Here is a 16,536-nt window from a genome sequence, read left to right as displayed (position 1 = left end):
CAGCTGTACCTTTTGGGACAGTATTTCTTGAGAGCTCAAACCATTTTTTCCTACTGCCCAGTAAGCAGTTGGAACATGGGGTTTTTCCCTTTACTAAAGTAAGGAAAGTAGTAAGAAAATAAAAGTAGAATACATGTTCTGATCTAGTGTGTAACATGTTTTGAGAGTGTTTTTTGATTCTTCTGCAGCCTTGTGCAGATTCAGTGCCTTATGAAGAGGCTTTAGCCAATCGCAGAGTTCTCCTGAGTTCCACAGAGAGCAGGGAAGGTCTTGCACAACAGGTATTGTGGTGTACATTGTACTAACATATATGGTGGTGTATTTTGTAAAGGTAAACTTGTATCAAAGTCTCCACATTTGTGTCTATGGTCATTTGTAGGTATATATGAACATGCTGAACCTTAAAATTAGACTGTAAATGTCTTGTAGAGGTTTGAAAGTAAAACCCTTGTCAGGGTTATCTGCAAAATGTACATGGAGATAGATATAGCAGCCAGGATGATGCCATTGATATCTTCATTTGGAAATACAAGAAGTCAGGTAATCTTTAATAATTAAAATAAATGCAAAATAAATACAAGAATAAGGCATACTGAAAGATTAATTTTTAATGTTGTGTACTGATTTGAGTCCTCTTTTGGACTATGCAGAAATTATTAGCACTGGTTAAGAACAGTGATTTTTCTTTTCAGTTAGAGTAATAGATTAGAGTTTCTATCTTCCAGGATGCATATATATTATTTTTTTTTCTGGAAGGTAAAGCAGGGTGGGTAACATAGTATTTAAAAGGCCTACACAGTTTGTCCATTGCATCATATGAATGAGAATAACTAATTAATACTGACACTTTTTTATTAGCTTGTGCTTGACTCATTGTTATTGAACTGTTACAGAAGCAAATACTTTGGTGATTTCTTTTTTGTAGTTGCCAATATTCTAAGTGTATTAGTAGGAGTGAAATGAATTTCAGCAGAAATGTGCAGTGATTTGACGTGTTTTGTTCCATAGTTGTTTTCTCACCTGGACAAAGTGGGTGGTTCTATCTGTGTGAGGTGGGACAGGTGGGAGGAGACAGTTTGTATTTGTAGCATAGAAAAAAAAAAAAAAAGGCAGTGATAGTGCCAGGTACACATTTTTCAAGTTTTTATAAAATTCTTCCTTGCATTGGTTTTTCACCTAGTACAATGTTGCCAGTTTTATGAGCTGTGCATGTTTGAAACTAATTAAATAATGTGTCCATTTTTGACAAAGAACCACAGCTAAGAACACAGCTCAAAACAGTGGTTGTTTACCTGCTGCACTTTGTCAGCTCACTTATGTAATGGTTTAAAATAATACTGTCCTCAAACATTTCCTGTGTGCGGGTTCAATAACCTGGACTGTAAACTTTCCCTCCTAAAGGTCCAGCAGAGTTTGGAGAAAATTGCAAAACTTGAACAAGAAAAAGAACACTGGATGTTGGAGGCCCAGCTAGCTAAAATAAAGCTAGAAAAAGAAAACCAAAAACTGAAGAACTCTCTCAGTGGACATTTAACTGAAACTATCCAGGAGCGTTCAGTGTTGCCAAATATAGCAGAACAAAAGAAGGAAACCACAGAAAAGAGTCTGAGGGAACCTATTAAGAGCACCAGTCTGGTAAGTGACCTTTCCCTTCAATAAAGAAAAATCCACTTTCTTTAGTAGCAGTGCTGTTCGATCAGTGGACCACTAAAAATGAAAACCTTTTGACTGTATTGAAAAGCATTCAGTCTTGGGGTCCTTGTACTTGCAAAGCTGCTTGCAAATTCTTTCTGTAGAGTTTGGCACTTTTTGGATTTTGAGACTTTGTTTGCTGTCTAGTATTGTGAAGATACTTTTGTAGTTCTGTACTTGTGTAACTGAGGGGGAAAAAATAGGTGCTTAACCCCCTGATTTGTCTGTAGTTAGGAAACCTTGCAAGTGATGTGTATCTTGAGTTGGGCCTGTGTTTCCAATACTTCTATTCATCTCCAGGTATGTTAAAGCAAATGGAAGTAGGTAGGTAGTGTTTGTAAATGGATTTGAAGAGTTATTAGGGTCAGTTTGGGTTCAGCAATTCCTTTTGGATGTAGCACACATTCTTTCCTTGCTCTTCTGTGTTGGTAAATGGCTTTTTCCTGTTTACTACACATATTTAAAATGACTTGGCCTTTCCCCTGAATTCCACTTCTGAAGTGGCATAGTGGTATTAACAGGAATGTCATCTCTAAGAAATAATAAATCTACTCAGTACTCAGAATGTGAATTCTCTTCACATTCTAGAATTCTTTTTTTTTTTTCTTCTTTTCTCCCTACATTCCTGCTCCAGGATAAAAATAACCAGTAGTGGATTGTTTTGAAATCCCCAATTTTGAAGTAAACTGGCACCTTAAGTTTTTGATCCTGTATTTGCATCCTTAGGAATTTGAGGAGAATGTTACTCACTGGTCAGCATATTGTGTGAATATTTCCCATAAACATAAATCTCTAGTCCTGTTGAGATAAGGGGAAAAAGGCCCCTTTGATTCTGTGTGAAGATGTCCTTTCATGAAACCAGGTATTGGCTTACATTGGCTGTAGAGTTTCGTCAGTGCTTACTAGTCAGAGGGGGAAGGAAGGAATTTGGAAGGTATTCAAGAAATCCAGGTTGACTTTTCTTTCCTCTTAAACATGACAAGTAATGTTTCAGTGTGCTAATGTGACTCTGAATTAGTTTCATATGATCAAGCAGTTGCATAACCACATGAGCCCATCTGTATCTTGTTGCTTTTATTGCTTTTTCCATGTGTACCTCCTAAGACAGGAGATACGTTTATGAGAGTTGGTGTCAGGTGTAATTCTGTTCAAGGCACTTGTGTGACCGCTCTTGTTTATGTTATAGGTGGAAGTACTTAAATTTGATTTCAGTTTGAATGGTTGCAACATTGTTTAAATGCCAAGTCCTTCTGTGACTGAAACCAAAATGCAGCTGTGGTATCCGGTTTTTTGCACTTCTCACTAAGTGTATTTTCTTCCTTGTTCTAGATTGGAATGTTGACTGTAACAACTGATAATGAAAAGGTAATCTGTTTTAAACATTAATAAAATCCATCTGTTAAATACTTAAATTCTGATTCTGCTAAACTTATTCCACAGGTCTGATTGCCAAGAATACTCCTGTATAATGGCACAAATTGACTATGTAATCTTTATATACTAAATGGTCAAATTTCTGAAATCCATGTGTTCCTTAATTTTCTTCTTCAGTTAGTGAATTGTTATGTGGCCCATGTAAGTGTTTTGGAGCAGTGTGAACTGGAGTCAGGGTCTGCTCCCTGTAAGTTGGAGAAGGCACTGGTCTGTCTGTGCCTCAGTAGCCCAAACTGCATTCCAGCCTCAATTCTTAACCCTTGAGGAAGGGCTCAGGCTGCATAAAATACCCTGGCTGCAGTGCCTGGGGTACAAAGCAGAGGTCACACTGAAACAAGCCTTGAACCAGCCCTCATTAATAAATGTTAACTCTTTATTTAGCCCTACTATAATGTAACACTTGCTCCAGCAAGAACTTCCTAGAGTAACATTCACTGCTTTCCCTTTTCTGATATCACAGGGAACTGATGGAGGAGTTTAGTTCACTCCTCCTTGTCTTCTGAAAGTCTGATTAAAAAGGGGTAGGGGGCTGGTTAATAACTGATACAAGTTCTTACAGGCTTCTGCATAGTGCTGAACTTTAAGGTAATGACAAATCTTGTGAAAGCAAATCCAGTGGTTTAGTCAGTAAACTACTGAGTTGTTTGGCTTTTTTATTTTTAATTTTCTTTTTTAATTTCGAATGTTGAAAGAAACTTCTGGAACATGTGACATGAGTAATAGTTATGACTTTTGTACGCTTTTGAAATACAGTTATGTGAAGAAATTCTTCCTTGTTGGGAAGAGGCAGTAAGTTTCCATGTAGGTGAAAGTTGTTCAATTCTGCAGTGGATTTTCATCTTCATCAGACACTTGATATATTAAAGCAAGTTAAATTCTTACCTCTTTAGTCAGCTCTTTGTCCTTTAAGGAAATCTGACATTAAGAGTCCCCATCAGAGGGACAAATTGCAGTGTGGCCTGCAGTAATTTGTCTCTTGTGTTTGGGAAATTTGATACTTCTTGATAAAGCAGCCAGGCCTGAGAAGGAAAGAAGAAAAAAGTCTGTATAGAGGCAATGTTGTGATTCAGTTATTCAGTCTACAAAACATAAATGTTGTCTGCTTAAATTTTTCTTTGCCAGGCTCCAGATGCTGAGTCTCGTGAAGACCTGATAAAAACTCACTACATGGCCAGGATAGCAGAGCTGACCTCTCACCTGCAGCTTGCTGACAGCAAATCCGTGCACTTCCATGCTGAGGTGAGTACGCAGGCAATGACATAAATCTTTTTGAACTTCCAACAGGCAAGTGCTATGATAGTAAGCTTCAATATATGGAGCATAATGTTTTATAAAAATCTGTTCCTGGAATATTTTTGGCTGTGGTCTAGCATGCATAAAAACAGAAACTGTAAAATATTTTTTTTTGTGTTTAATAAATCCTCTGGTAGCCTTGTCTTGGCTGTATTAAGAAGTATAATATGTGTCATATATAGGTTTGTTCACATAAGTTGAAGCAGCTGGCTTTAGTTACCAAGGAAGTTTTGATTTAATTTTATAGTGATGCTGATGTCATTCAAAAATATTTGAGTGTGTTATGAAGTGATGGAAACAGCTCTCCTGAGAAAATCAGCTCTTAGGCATAAGTTGTACTGCAAGAATGAACAAGATGATTCATTATATCTATGCTTTCCTTTTCATTTCAAGTCATGAGGGAACTTGAAAGTAGTGGCTGTTTTGATTTGTGTAATAAACAGTGTGGAATATACCAGAGCTCCAGGTTAACAGAGAAAATCCTCTTAAATATTTTTTCAATAGAAGATGACATAGTGTGGAGGAACCATCTTGTCTGTGATATTTGAGCCTTGTATGAAGTGAGTTGTTTGTATGGCTTTTTACTTAAGTAAAAGTTTTGTAGCAGTTATATGAAAAATATGCTATTTACAAGCTTGGCAATATGGTGGCTCTGTAAAATAAAACCTTTAATATTAACTATTGCTTTACCTCTGCATTTAAAAATGTGCACAAGCTCTGAGTTTCATGAAATCCAAGTATCACAGAAAGATGGAAAAAGTCCAAAGCAACCACTTAAGGATGCCACAAGGCAATACTCTGGCACTGACTTTCATCCCTTGTACCTTCCCTGTCCTGTTCTTGGTAGTGTCGAGCACTTGCCAAAAGACTTTCTCTGGCAGAGAAATCCAAGGAATCACTCACAGAAGAGTTGAAGCTCGCCAGTCAAAACATCACCAGATTACAGGCAAGTAGATTCCTCTGTAATGTAACAGATTCATTTTATAACCATGTGTAAAGCAGAAAAATTATAACCATCTAGCCTGGCCATGCCATTTCTAATTGCTGAGTTGTGGAATAGAAAAACTCAGGTGGTATGTAGAGAGGAGCCTTAAATAATACACTTTAAATCCCAGGTGTAAAGTTGAAGTGGAACATGCTTACAAGAAAAGGCTGTAGTGGCCAAACCTGCGTGTTTTAGCATGTTTTATGTCAAGGATTTTCATGAAAATGAGAGAGTTAAAATGTCAAAAGGTGTGGCTGTGTGACTGATTTCAGATGATTTAAGGAATTCTTAATCCTTTCTTGCACCTGGGTCTGAAAGTTTTAAAAAATGCCAGGTTGATTTGGATTTTTTTAATATAGATACCTTAATATTAAGCAAAGATAGTTTTGGGGTAATCTTTAAGAAGCTGTTATTAACAAAAATCAACTCTTATGCCATTCTGTGAGTGTCCTGTCCCTTTGTTGTTCTCCTCCACACAGCTGAGAAAGGAGCCAGTAGTACAATGAAGTATAAATAAATACACAATTCATTAATTCCTTTGTATTTTCTTGACACTTAGTTCATATCATTATTGTTCACCTGTATGTGATGGTGAGTACCAAAATTGCTCCATACAGGCCATGAATGTGATGTTAAAAGCTTTGAGCTGTTGTGCACATGAACAATCCTTTTTAAACAGTTTTTTGATTTGTTCCTTTAAGAAATTCCACAATTGATGTTGAACTCAGCATGAGATGTTAATTTCCAACTGCATATTAAACTTCCTAGGAAAAGATAGCAGGCACACACCATTTGTATATTTAGTAATCTGCATAATACTGAATAATAGACTTGTTTAGGTTGGAAGCGTCCTTTGAAGGTGATTTGTCCCCCTCCTTTGGTCAGAGCAGAGAGTTCAGATCAAGCTGTGGAGCTGGATATTTCCTATAGCCATACTGGTCTTCTGCCACAGTCACTCCATGTCTTAGACATTGTATTGTTCCTCGTTCTGTCCTTGATCATTCAGCTTTCCTGGGTCCCTCTAACTTCCAGGGCAGTTTTACCTGGGACCTTTCCAAGCAGACCTTGAAAGAAGCCACAATCTCCTCTTCTTGAGCCTAGGGTTGCTGTGATTCTACTATTCATCTTGCTTCCCTCAGGAACCTGAATTCCACTAATTCATGGTAGCTGCAGCCAAGGCTGCCACTGGCTTTCGCATTCCTGCCCAGCTTTTCCTTATTTGTGTATAACAGGTCCAGCAGAGAGCATCTCTTGTTCCCATTGATCACTGCTATCAAGAAGCTCTTTCCCACACTCAAGAGAGCTCCTCAGTTGCTTGTGTTCCCCCTTGCTGCTCTTCCAGGACGTGTCAGAGTAGTTAAAATCCCTAATGAGGATCAGGGTCTGTGGATGGGAGATTTTTATCTGCTTGCAGCAGATGCCTGTCATATCACTCTGTTGTTCTCCTACTTAGGGGATTTAATAGTCTTCAAGCCACTTCTTCACACAGAGCATGATTTCTTCCCTTCTGTCCTTCCTGAAGTGTGTGTATCCTTTAATTTCTGTGTTCTATCAGGCACATTATCCCCCCATGTCTCTGTAATCCCAGAGAGACCATAGCTCTCTCTAGCTGCATGTGAGTCCTTCAGCTTTGGATGCCATGTGTTCTTGTGCTTTAACTCTAGAAACATTACTTGTATCCTGGCTGGAGGCAATGATGGAAAACTTAGCTGTTACACTTACATAAGCCATAAAAAGTGGGGGAATAATCTAAAGGAAACAACACAAAAATAAAGGGAACAAAGCATGCATGAGACTTCAGGTAAAAAAAAAAAAGTAGCTGTTGACTTCTTTTCATAAAACAGTTGGGGTTTGTTTTTTTCAGCCGAATTGCACAGACTCAGCATCAAAAGTGGAGGTGGAAATGTGCTGCTTTGCCAGATATCACTAATGCTGAGCCAGGGCCTCTGGTAATTTTATTTTCCTCTTAGGATGAATTGATGACGACAAAGAGGAGCTATGAGGACCAGCTAAGCATGATGAGTGACCATCTGTGCAGTATGAATGAAACCTTGACTAAGCAAAGGGAAGAGATTGATACACTGAAGATGACCAGTAAGGTGAGCTGGCAGGGCTGACACGGGGCCCTGGCTGCAGCTGGGGCTGGGAGGGTTACATTTGGTGTTCCTGCAGTGCTGCCCTTGGGCAAAGCAGCTCACAAGCTGGAATTCTTACTCTGAGCCAGTTGGAAAGAAAACTCCAAACTTGCTCCTTCAGGTTGCAGTGAAGAAAAAAATTCTTGTAAAACATACATGTGAGAAAGAACAAGCTCTTCATGACACTTCTTCACATTAGACTCTCAAAGTGTACCCTCTGATGGCAGATCATACCATTTTATGTTTAAATGTGGTGAAAATGGAACTATTTGTAAATCCAGGTGGTGAGGCTCAGTGGTTATGGTTAGGTTCTGGGTGGAAGTGTCCCTTCTGCACTCCTTTTGGTTGCAGCATACTCTGTCCTTGGCAACTGCTCTCTTTCTCAGTTTTATTTCCATATTCTAGCTCGTCTGTCCCTCGTGTAGGAAGGAAAATTTGCCACTTGTATTCTTCTGCGAGCTTGAAATGCACGCTTAAATTCTTTACCAGGCAAGGAATCTACCTACTTGTCAGGAAGAGATTTTTAACTTACCTAATGATGAAAAATACAGAAGTCTGCTTTTTTGAGCAGCCAGTGATTAAACCATTATATATCCTATTCTGACGCTTCTAGGGAGAAACAGATGTTGTGAAGGCCTTTGCCCTTCACTTGTCTGACTGTGAAGCAAATAAATTATCATTATTCTCCTTAATTGCAGGATGCATGGAAGCAGGTATCACTGAAAGATTAAAAAAATAAAAATAATTTTAAAAGTTCAATGTTCTGATTAAAGATCCCATGATGGTGATTTTTATCTTTTAAACTCTTCCCCCGTTTTTCTTCAGATTTTTGAGTGTTTTAACTTGGTGTTGTATTCTTCAAAATTACTTTGTGATGTAAAAATCATTGTATTTCCAGAAGGAAACTCTTGGCTGCATACTGACCATAGCACTTAATGTTTTTATAAAGTGTTTTCTGGAATTTCTCACTTTCCATACTTTTAAAACTTGAATTGGTTCTCTGTCTGTAAGGACCTCAGAAGCTCATAACAGAAGCCACACAGGTTTTCAAATGTTACCAAATGTAGAAGAAGATTCAGTGTAAATCCAAATGATGCAGTTAAAGCCCTTTATCACTTGGAGAGAGTTGTTGGTTAGATTCAAAACAAATGTTATCTTCAGGAAATAGGAAGACTGAGAATTGCCAGCAAGTAACTACTGCACAAAACTTTAAGCTCCAGATTTCCTTTGTGGAATTACTGCAGGTCAAATGTGAGTTGGCTGGCTGTAGAACAAACTCTGTTCTGAACTAGGAATAATCTGTACAACCTGAATTAAAATAAAATTTATTTTGGGAAAAAAAACCCAATATTGTGGGGGGTTGATTTTTAATTTGATGCAAATACTCTGTAAGAAGTTATTTGGAGTAGCACCTGAAGGTGGATTATGATTTGACTTGCCTTCACTGCCCTTATAAGATTAGTGGTATTAATACAATTGGGTGTCTTGGGATGCCCCTCAAATGTCTTTCACAGGTTTCAGTTGTAGTAAAGAACTCTTGTGCTTATTTGAGATATCTGGTACTTACCTCTGTTGTGCTTATAGAAATAGAGGAATTTTCAGAGCAATCAGTTACAATCTGTCAAAATTAGAAGTCTGTGGACTGTTTATTTTCAGTCTGGCTGTACCGTGTTTGCTGTGGGCATAAATTATCAGACATCAGGTTTTATATGCTACCTGTCTAGATTTCCTTACCTAAATGATAATGTTCTCTTTGCTTGTTTCTTTCTGCAGGGAAATTCTAAGAAGAACAAAAATCGATAGTTTACAGCTGAGTCTTTGGGAGCTGCTGCTGCACAGGATGCAGATAGTGACCATTCATTATCCAGTTCCTGTTTGTTCCAGGAAGCAGAGGCTGGTATTGGGTCTAGTAAAAACTGAATTGGTGCTGTAAATGGCTTTAAAATATTTAGAACTTGTAACAGATAAAACAGAACTTAATGTTGTCTCTAAACCAGGAAATACACACTCTGTGGATAATTTATATAGTAATTACCTTCAGTTTTTACTGTGCACTTTTTAAAACCAGATTTTGATTTCATGTAACAACTTCAGATTTTGTATATTTTCAAATATGCTTCTGCATTAACAAGTTTGGATCAGTGCAGTAGGTGTCAAGTTTTGAGTTCTGCATTTAATGGTCAGCACATGTACATTCCATTACTTGTTAATAACAGTTTAAAAATGAGTTTGGAGACTTTTTTTGGCCATGCAAGCTGTGCAGTTACTGTGAATGTATTACTCTTGTTCTCAGCCCTCTAGAATTAATTGGAATTGTGGCTTGAAATGATTTTTACAAATTCACCGAGTTAATGGGATCACTGTTAGACTGCAACAGTGGGAACCTTTCCTGCTTGTATTTGGCACTTTGGATTTTGAGGGTGAAGAGCACAAATAGTTGAATTGGGCTACTTCAATGAAATTGCTTTTAGCCATTTCTGTAACATTTTGTTTACATATGTATGTATATATATATTGGTTGAAATAGCTGTTTAAGGCTAGAGAAAACTGAGATTGTCATTTGCCCCAAAAGAGTGAAACAATGTGCATAGAATAGATCACCTTACTGTGTTCTGCTACAGTAAAGAAGAATATGAAATATGTAGAAGATTTAAACACTGAATTTGCAAAAGGTCTTCATGGAATTGAATTGGGATGGATTCACTGGGGGGATGCACATGGGTTTTCCTGTGTTTTCAGAAGTTTGTGAACTTTAGGCCTCTCCTAAGATTTTTTTTTTCCCAAATGAAGCTCAATATCACAAGTTTTCACAGCATTGATTTGTTGTTGGGGAGTAGGGTGTGTTGGGTTGGGTTTTTGTTTGGTTGTTTTTCTGGGTTGTGTTTTTTTGGTTGGGTTATTTTTTTTAAATCAGATGCTGTGCTGCTCCACACTTTCCACACCAGTCTTCTGTTCCATAATTTCCATTATGGCACTGATTTGTCCCACAGGGGTTTACTCTGATATCAGATGTGTTGAAATGTATTATCAGTATGTAATAATAAAATCAACCACATGAAACCAGCTTACTTTTTCCTTGTTTCTGGCTGTGCCCAGGCTGCAGAGTGTGACATTGTGGTGGGGTGTTCCAGCTGTTGCTGGTGAAATAGTTACACCAGTCCCGTTGCTCTCAGTGCTCCTCTTTGTTCTGATAGTTTTTCCTTTCAGAAATGCAAAATAGAAGTGGTTGGTTGTGGAAGGGAGAGGAGATGGGGAGAGCCTGCAGGTTTTCTTATTGATGTTGAATTAAGAAATGTGTGCTAGTGCTAATGAGGGTTGGGAAGTGTTGGCTTTCTCTCCAGCCATTTTATGGAAGCAGATACAGCTTCAACTGTTTAATTTAGGGTTGGGAAGCTAATTGCTTTCTTCCAATTCTTTTGAAGCTGCCTTTTCTGAGAACTTTCATCTTGCACTGAAGGTACAAATCCAGTTATTTTAATTCTCTGAATCAAATTACTGAACTGATACTACTTTTACTGATACTACTTTTCATAGGTTTCTGCATTTAGAAAAAGATTTTGCTTAGACTGTTTTTTGTATGTCTGAATAAAAATAGTGTATGTTTAGAATTTGCATTAAAAATCAAATGTGTGTTCAGAGTATACCCCAATATCCAAGCTGGAATGCATGTAGAATGTATAGGCATTTATGTACAACTCCAGTGTACATCAGTTTACCAGCATTTTTTCTTTGCAGTGTTATTTGGGAATGTATTTGGGTGTCCCCCTCACCAAGCAATAACCATGTCTCAAGAAGAGACAATTCTGATCACTTAAACAGCCTTCAGTTTTTCAAGGAAATGTTTTGAGTAAGTTCTAGACAACTGTAAACTATCAATACCCAGAAATACAATCTGGAAAAAGAAATTTAAGTCAGTGTTTTGGATACTGCTGTACTAGTGTTGTAAGAGGCCACAGGATGTTACATTTAACTGAGTGGCATTAGGAACTGGATCAAGTGGAAATACCAACTCCTTGTGCTAACCAGGTGATGCTGAATCTTTCTCAGTATCTCAAATGCTGTTAAATGTCTAAATGGCTACTGCACAAGGCTTTGCTATTAAAAAACTGAAGACTTGTTTCAACATTGCAACCAAAAACTAATCTTTGAGGCAAAATTTTTCAGAAAAATTATTTTTAACTACTCTGTTTGCAATGGCATATTGCAGAGTGTCATGGAATGTGCAAAATCTGGGCAAAGAAATGTTACTAATAGAATTAATCTTCAAAAATATACAGTGTGAACGTTTGCTTTCTAGGTGATTAATTGGGGAAACTAGTGAGAAAGTGTTGTAAAGTGTAAAAAACCTTTAGCACAATACAGTGTGAAACCAGGGTTAAAGAAAAGCCTGCATGTCAGTTACCTTTTTTTAATGACAGTTCACTATGACACACAAGTTTTTAAAGCATTTTTTGAGTGCCTAATACATTTCTCCTTAATATTGGGTACCTCATGAATAATCTCTCACTCTCAGGCTTAAGTGGCTGATTCAGAAAACAGCACTATTTTAATGGTTTTAATTGGATTTTCAAAAAAATCTTCCTGAGCTTTGTTTTAAAGCCATGCTAACACGTTCAAGGCTTTCAAAATGTCCAGCCGTCCTAGATTTCTGAAAGCACATCCCCAGTAACTATTCTGTGTGCTCAAAATAAATATTTGCTGTAATCAGGCATTAATTTAACTTCAAGATTGCCCTCCTAAGAACCGCTGCTTCATCAGTTTGAAACTGCCCAAGAAGCACCAAAGCCATTGTCTATTTTAAAAGGCCTTAAGCTCCTGGAGGTCAGAGGTTTCCCTGCCCGAAAGCTTAACTTCTAAAACAGGAATCTTTGGCTGTCGTCATAAGCTGTGCTAGGGTGCATCTCACTGCTCTTTGAACAATGATTATTTTGAATTGCTGCATCTATGATTTAGACAGCAATCAGCTAAAGTGTTGGTTTAAAGTTGGTGGTGTTTGTCATGTCTCTTGTTAATCCCTTCAGCTTCATTCTGAGCCAGTTCAACATTTCATGGCATGATGGTGCCAGTATCTTCTCGATGGATGTAAAATATCCAGGTTGGAACAGTTTGTTTTCCTACCTTTTAGCTGTTTATATGGTTATTTTCCCTTTTTTTCCCAAGCCAGCTTCATTTCTAATTTGTACTTGTAATCCTACCTACCTTCCCTTGCTGGCAGATGAAGTTTTGGTGTGAAGGTCTTTGGCCCAGCGCGTTTCCTGGGTGCTGACTTCACTGCTCAACAGTGCTTCTTCCTACTGCTCCAAAAAACGGATTTGCTCCAACATGCAAGATATCAATTGCAAACAGGAAAGGAAATAAACTTTTTATCCACACAGTGCCTATCAGGAGATAGGAGAAGTTATTTACTGGCTTGGCTGAGCAGTGTCAAGGCTGTGGGTTTTTTTTTTTAATAGTGTAAATCCAGTGATATATTAAACTTTGGAGAACCATCTGGCCCTGTAAATTGGGCAAACCTGTTGTTTAATGCAGTCTGTATGTAAGGTAATTTGAGAGCACTATCTTAGCAACAGCAGGGTCATAATAAAAAACAAAGCTTAGTGCAGTAAAAAATTGTAATTGCTGCCAGAGGTCTGATTGCTTCCTCCCATGAAGGCTGGATGCTGCTCTATGAATGCTTGTTCTTACTTGGCATTTTCTGCCTCTGTCACTACCTGCAGTATTGCTCAGCTGTGACTTCAAACCACATTTGTTTAGAAGAGGCCATTTTTGTCCAAATTCCTGAATATTTATTTTAATCACAGAGTTAAATACTTTCTTTAAGTGCAGTTGTGCCTGCAGCGCTGCCAGCTTGGTTACAGAGAAGAGCTTTGGGGACCTTTGTTAAGCTGGGCCGGAGCTGGGCTGTGAACTGCAGCACATGGAAACTCGCCTGGGGCAGCGCTCATTGTCTGCCTCTGCTGTGTGTGTGTAGGCAGCTTTAGACACGTCAGAGCTCATTCAGAATCACCCAGCTCCTTACAGAGGCAAGTACTCGCAATTGCTGCAATGCTGAGCTGAAAAAACCAAGTGTGGGATTCTCCTCGGGCTTAATTTGCAGGGCAAGACATCCCACTAACAGGCCTAAAAGAATTCTAGTGATGAGCTTCGTACATGGAAATATCAAGATAGCAGTAGAAAGCATAATTTATCTGTTTTAGCCCTGCTTCATCCTGTGGGTCCAAAACTTCCTAAGCTGATGAGGTCCTAACTGATGAAGAAGCCTTTGAACCTCAGGCCTGGTGTCAAAACTGTAGTTGTGGTCTCCCAAAAACAACACAGCTTTGTCCTAAGAAGAGTTAAACCCACAAAACTTAAGAGTCCAGGTAATTTCCAGTTATTTTAAACAATCGTGATTCTTTCATGAATTGATTTGGCAGTCAATCAATGGTGGCCTAAAGCTTCCTGCAGACTCTGTCTGTGTAAAGTCCTTTGCTTCTGAAATGAGTGTGAGAACACCTTACACTGCCACACCGTCCCCTTTTTGCCCCAGACACAGCCTTCATCCTTACCTGCTCTCCCTTAAAGCTTCAAGTTCCTTTTCTCTTGGATTTAAAAGAACTCTTCATTTTGTGCTTGAACAGTGAATGCAGAACGCTGTATCCAAGAAAGATTATTTTAATGAAGTTTCGAGCTTGAAATAGTCTGAACTGAGAATTTCAGTGTGGTGTCATTAACTGCAGCCTTTGGCATAGGGAACAGCTGTAATCCTGGAAGTGGTGCTGTGCCTCTTCTATGCTTTATACTTAGTGACTTTCAAATTGTCTGTAGCATTTGCAGAGTTGGACAGAAAATATGCACCTGGAGAGGGATAATCAACTTGACCAGAAGTTTCTTTTGAAGTCTTGAAAAGCCTGGTTTATTTTTAGTCCAAACAAGCAAGCAAGAACAAGTTTCTCTTTGATTATTGATCTAGCCCATGAGGTCAAGAACATTTGAAGCCAACAAGGACTCAATTTCTCACAAAAAGGACATTAATATGCTAAATTTCTATAACCAATTTATATGTAATAAATAGACATCATTTAAATAGTGAACATACTAGGATTGTAAGTTTTTAATAGCAATTACTAAGTGAAAGATGGATTCATTAATTGGGAAGAGAAAAAGAGTCTGACTTCAAAACAAAGCACAGAAGTAAATTCTTAGTTAGGAACTTTTGCAATATTTTTTTTGCAAAAACAGAAGCAAAGCAGTAGACCAAAGAGTTAAAATAAGTCTAGAAACAAGCATTTTTCTGTCTCTATTTACAAATATTTGGTTCTAGCCAGATATGAAATGACAGGTTTCACTTTTGAGAAAATAGTCATAGACAGTAAACATTTTATAAACAGGGCAATATACTGCAAATCATGTTAAGATCAATTTAAATATAGTCAGTAATGTAAACTGAGTTAGTTAGTGTTGTAAAATGTTGAATGAGTTTTGTAACTGCCTCTAGCAAAATATAATACTGTATCTTTATTTGAAATGCTCTTCAAAATGTATTTACAGTAGAAATAACTTTTAATAGTTCTAATTTGTTCTGCATATACGTTTCATCAAAGTCAAATTATATTAAGGAATTTTAAATCTCAGTATAAGCTTTATTTTTCTCTGATGCTTGAGTTTATATTGCACTGAATTTTTTTTTGAAGATAGAGTGATAGTAAAATTTACTGGAGAAGAATAGTCTTGTCTTGAATATGTATACACTTGTCTCAGCAAGGGAAAATCTGATCTATTTTTAAATGCTTTGATAAAGAGATATGAGAAATTAATACCCTTTCCACTTGAAAACCACTAGGAAGAGCTAATGTGGGAGCTAAACAGGAAAAACAGGTTTAATTGAATGTCGTGCATGAGAGTTTAAAGGACTCATTTTGTGTTGGAGTCCAGGGCATCCCTCTGGATGCCACAGACCTCAGTAGAGAGGCCTGGGACCCGAAAAAGAGGGTCTGGAGTCTGTGCAGGGGGGTTTGCCTGGCACAGAGCCCAGGAAGACACAGTCTTTGATTTTAGTCCATGAGAAAAACATCTAACAGAGAGAAGAATTGCAAGTCACAAAGGTGTTACTGAGAGTAGTGTAGTTATCACTGTGCAGAAGATTTTGTAGTTTTGGGTTTTTAGAATGTAGATGCAAAGGGACAAGATGGTGGTTTAAGGGCGGTGCCCTGGGTTCTTCTTCTTCTCCCTTGGCATCCATCTTCTGCAGTGACGTGGGCACAAAGTAGGTTCAGTGGATTGGATCAGAGTAGAAATGACCCTGTTAGTACAGGTGATAGACATTGGCACAGAATTGTAAATAATGGGTACGTAGTTATCTGTATAAGAGGTAGCGACCTCCCATCACGGGGGGAGTCCCCTCGTGTCCAGGCTGCTGTGAACACCTTGGCCGGACACAGAGAACTGTAAGATAAGAACTAATAAACAACGCGAGAAACCAAGAAAACCAAGACCTTGAGACTCCTCATCATTCTCGCGCTGCACCGAGCTCAGCACAGAACACAGAGACAGAGTGAGACAGCAGACCCTAAATCCTTCAGAGGTCAAGAGGGAAAATCACTCCCTTCGTGCCCACACGAACCACCAGCCAGCCTTGGAATCTCAGGTGAGAAACAACCAGATTAAACACGAGAATTTTGCAGTATGTAGAAAATATTAGAAATTATTTCAGGTTTCCTGGTATTTTGGTAAAACAGGAGGTAGTGATCCACTGGTTCCCTCTGCTAAGAAGTTGAGTGTGTCCTGGGAGAAGGTGGAAGACTGAATTGTTTATGGAAGATAGTTTTTATAGCAATATGATTTTGACACCAAGCCTGGATTTCAAGGGCAGAAAACCTACAGAGATGGAATTCCCAAAGGAAGAGGCTGGGATGAGGTTCTGGCACTTCCAGGGCTGCCCTGCTGGGGTGAGGGAGGCAGGTGGAGCTGCCTAACCCTGTGCTCTGAGCCTGGAGGCTTCAGTCTGGCAGTGCTCAA

At 38.4% G+C, this 16,536-nt stretch overlaps 1 protein-coding gene across 1 annotated transcript in view; it reads left to right on the top strand.

Moving 5' to 3' along the window:
• The window catches only part of PPP1R21 (protein phosphatase 1 regulatory subunit 21), a 31,292-nt gene extending 20,690 nt beyond the window's left edge, over positions 1 to 10,602 (top strand). The window contains exons 16-22 of the mRNA XM_083856952.1: positions 189 to 281; positions 1,402 to 1,635; positions 3,022 to 3,057; positions 4,249 to 4,365; positions 5,267 to 5,365; positions 7,375 to 7,503; positions 9,313 to 10,602. Coding sequence (XP_083713078.1) covers positions 189 to 281; positions 1,402 to 1,635; positions 3,022 to 3,057; positions 4,249 to 4,365; positions 5,267 to 5,365; positions 7,375 to 7,503; positions 9,313 to 9,342 — 738 coding nt within the window. The 3' untranslated portion in view covers positions 9,343 to 10,602. The remainder of the gene's footprint in view (positions 1 to 188; positions 282 to 1,401; positions 1,636 to 3,021; positions 3,058 to 4,248; positions 4,366 to 5,266; positions 5,366 to 7,374; positions 7,504 to 9,312) is intronic.
• Positions 10,603 to 16,536: the final 5,934 nt, after the last annotated feature.

The sequence above is a fragment of the Zosterops lateralis genome, assembly GCF_965231275.1.
Source record: "Zosterops lateralis genome assembly, chromosome: 3".
In the NCBI taxonomy this organism is placed as follows: Eukaryota; Metazoa; Chordata; class Aves; order Passeriformes; family Zosteropidae; genus Zosterops; species Zosterops lateralis.
Note: the sequence above shows the minus strand (reverse complement) of the source record. Positions and strands in the feature narration are given on the sequence as shown.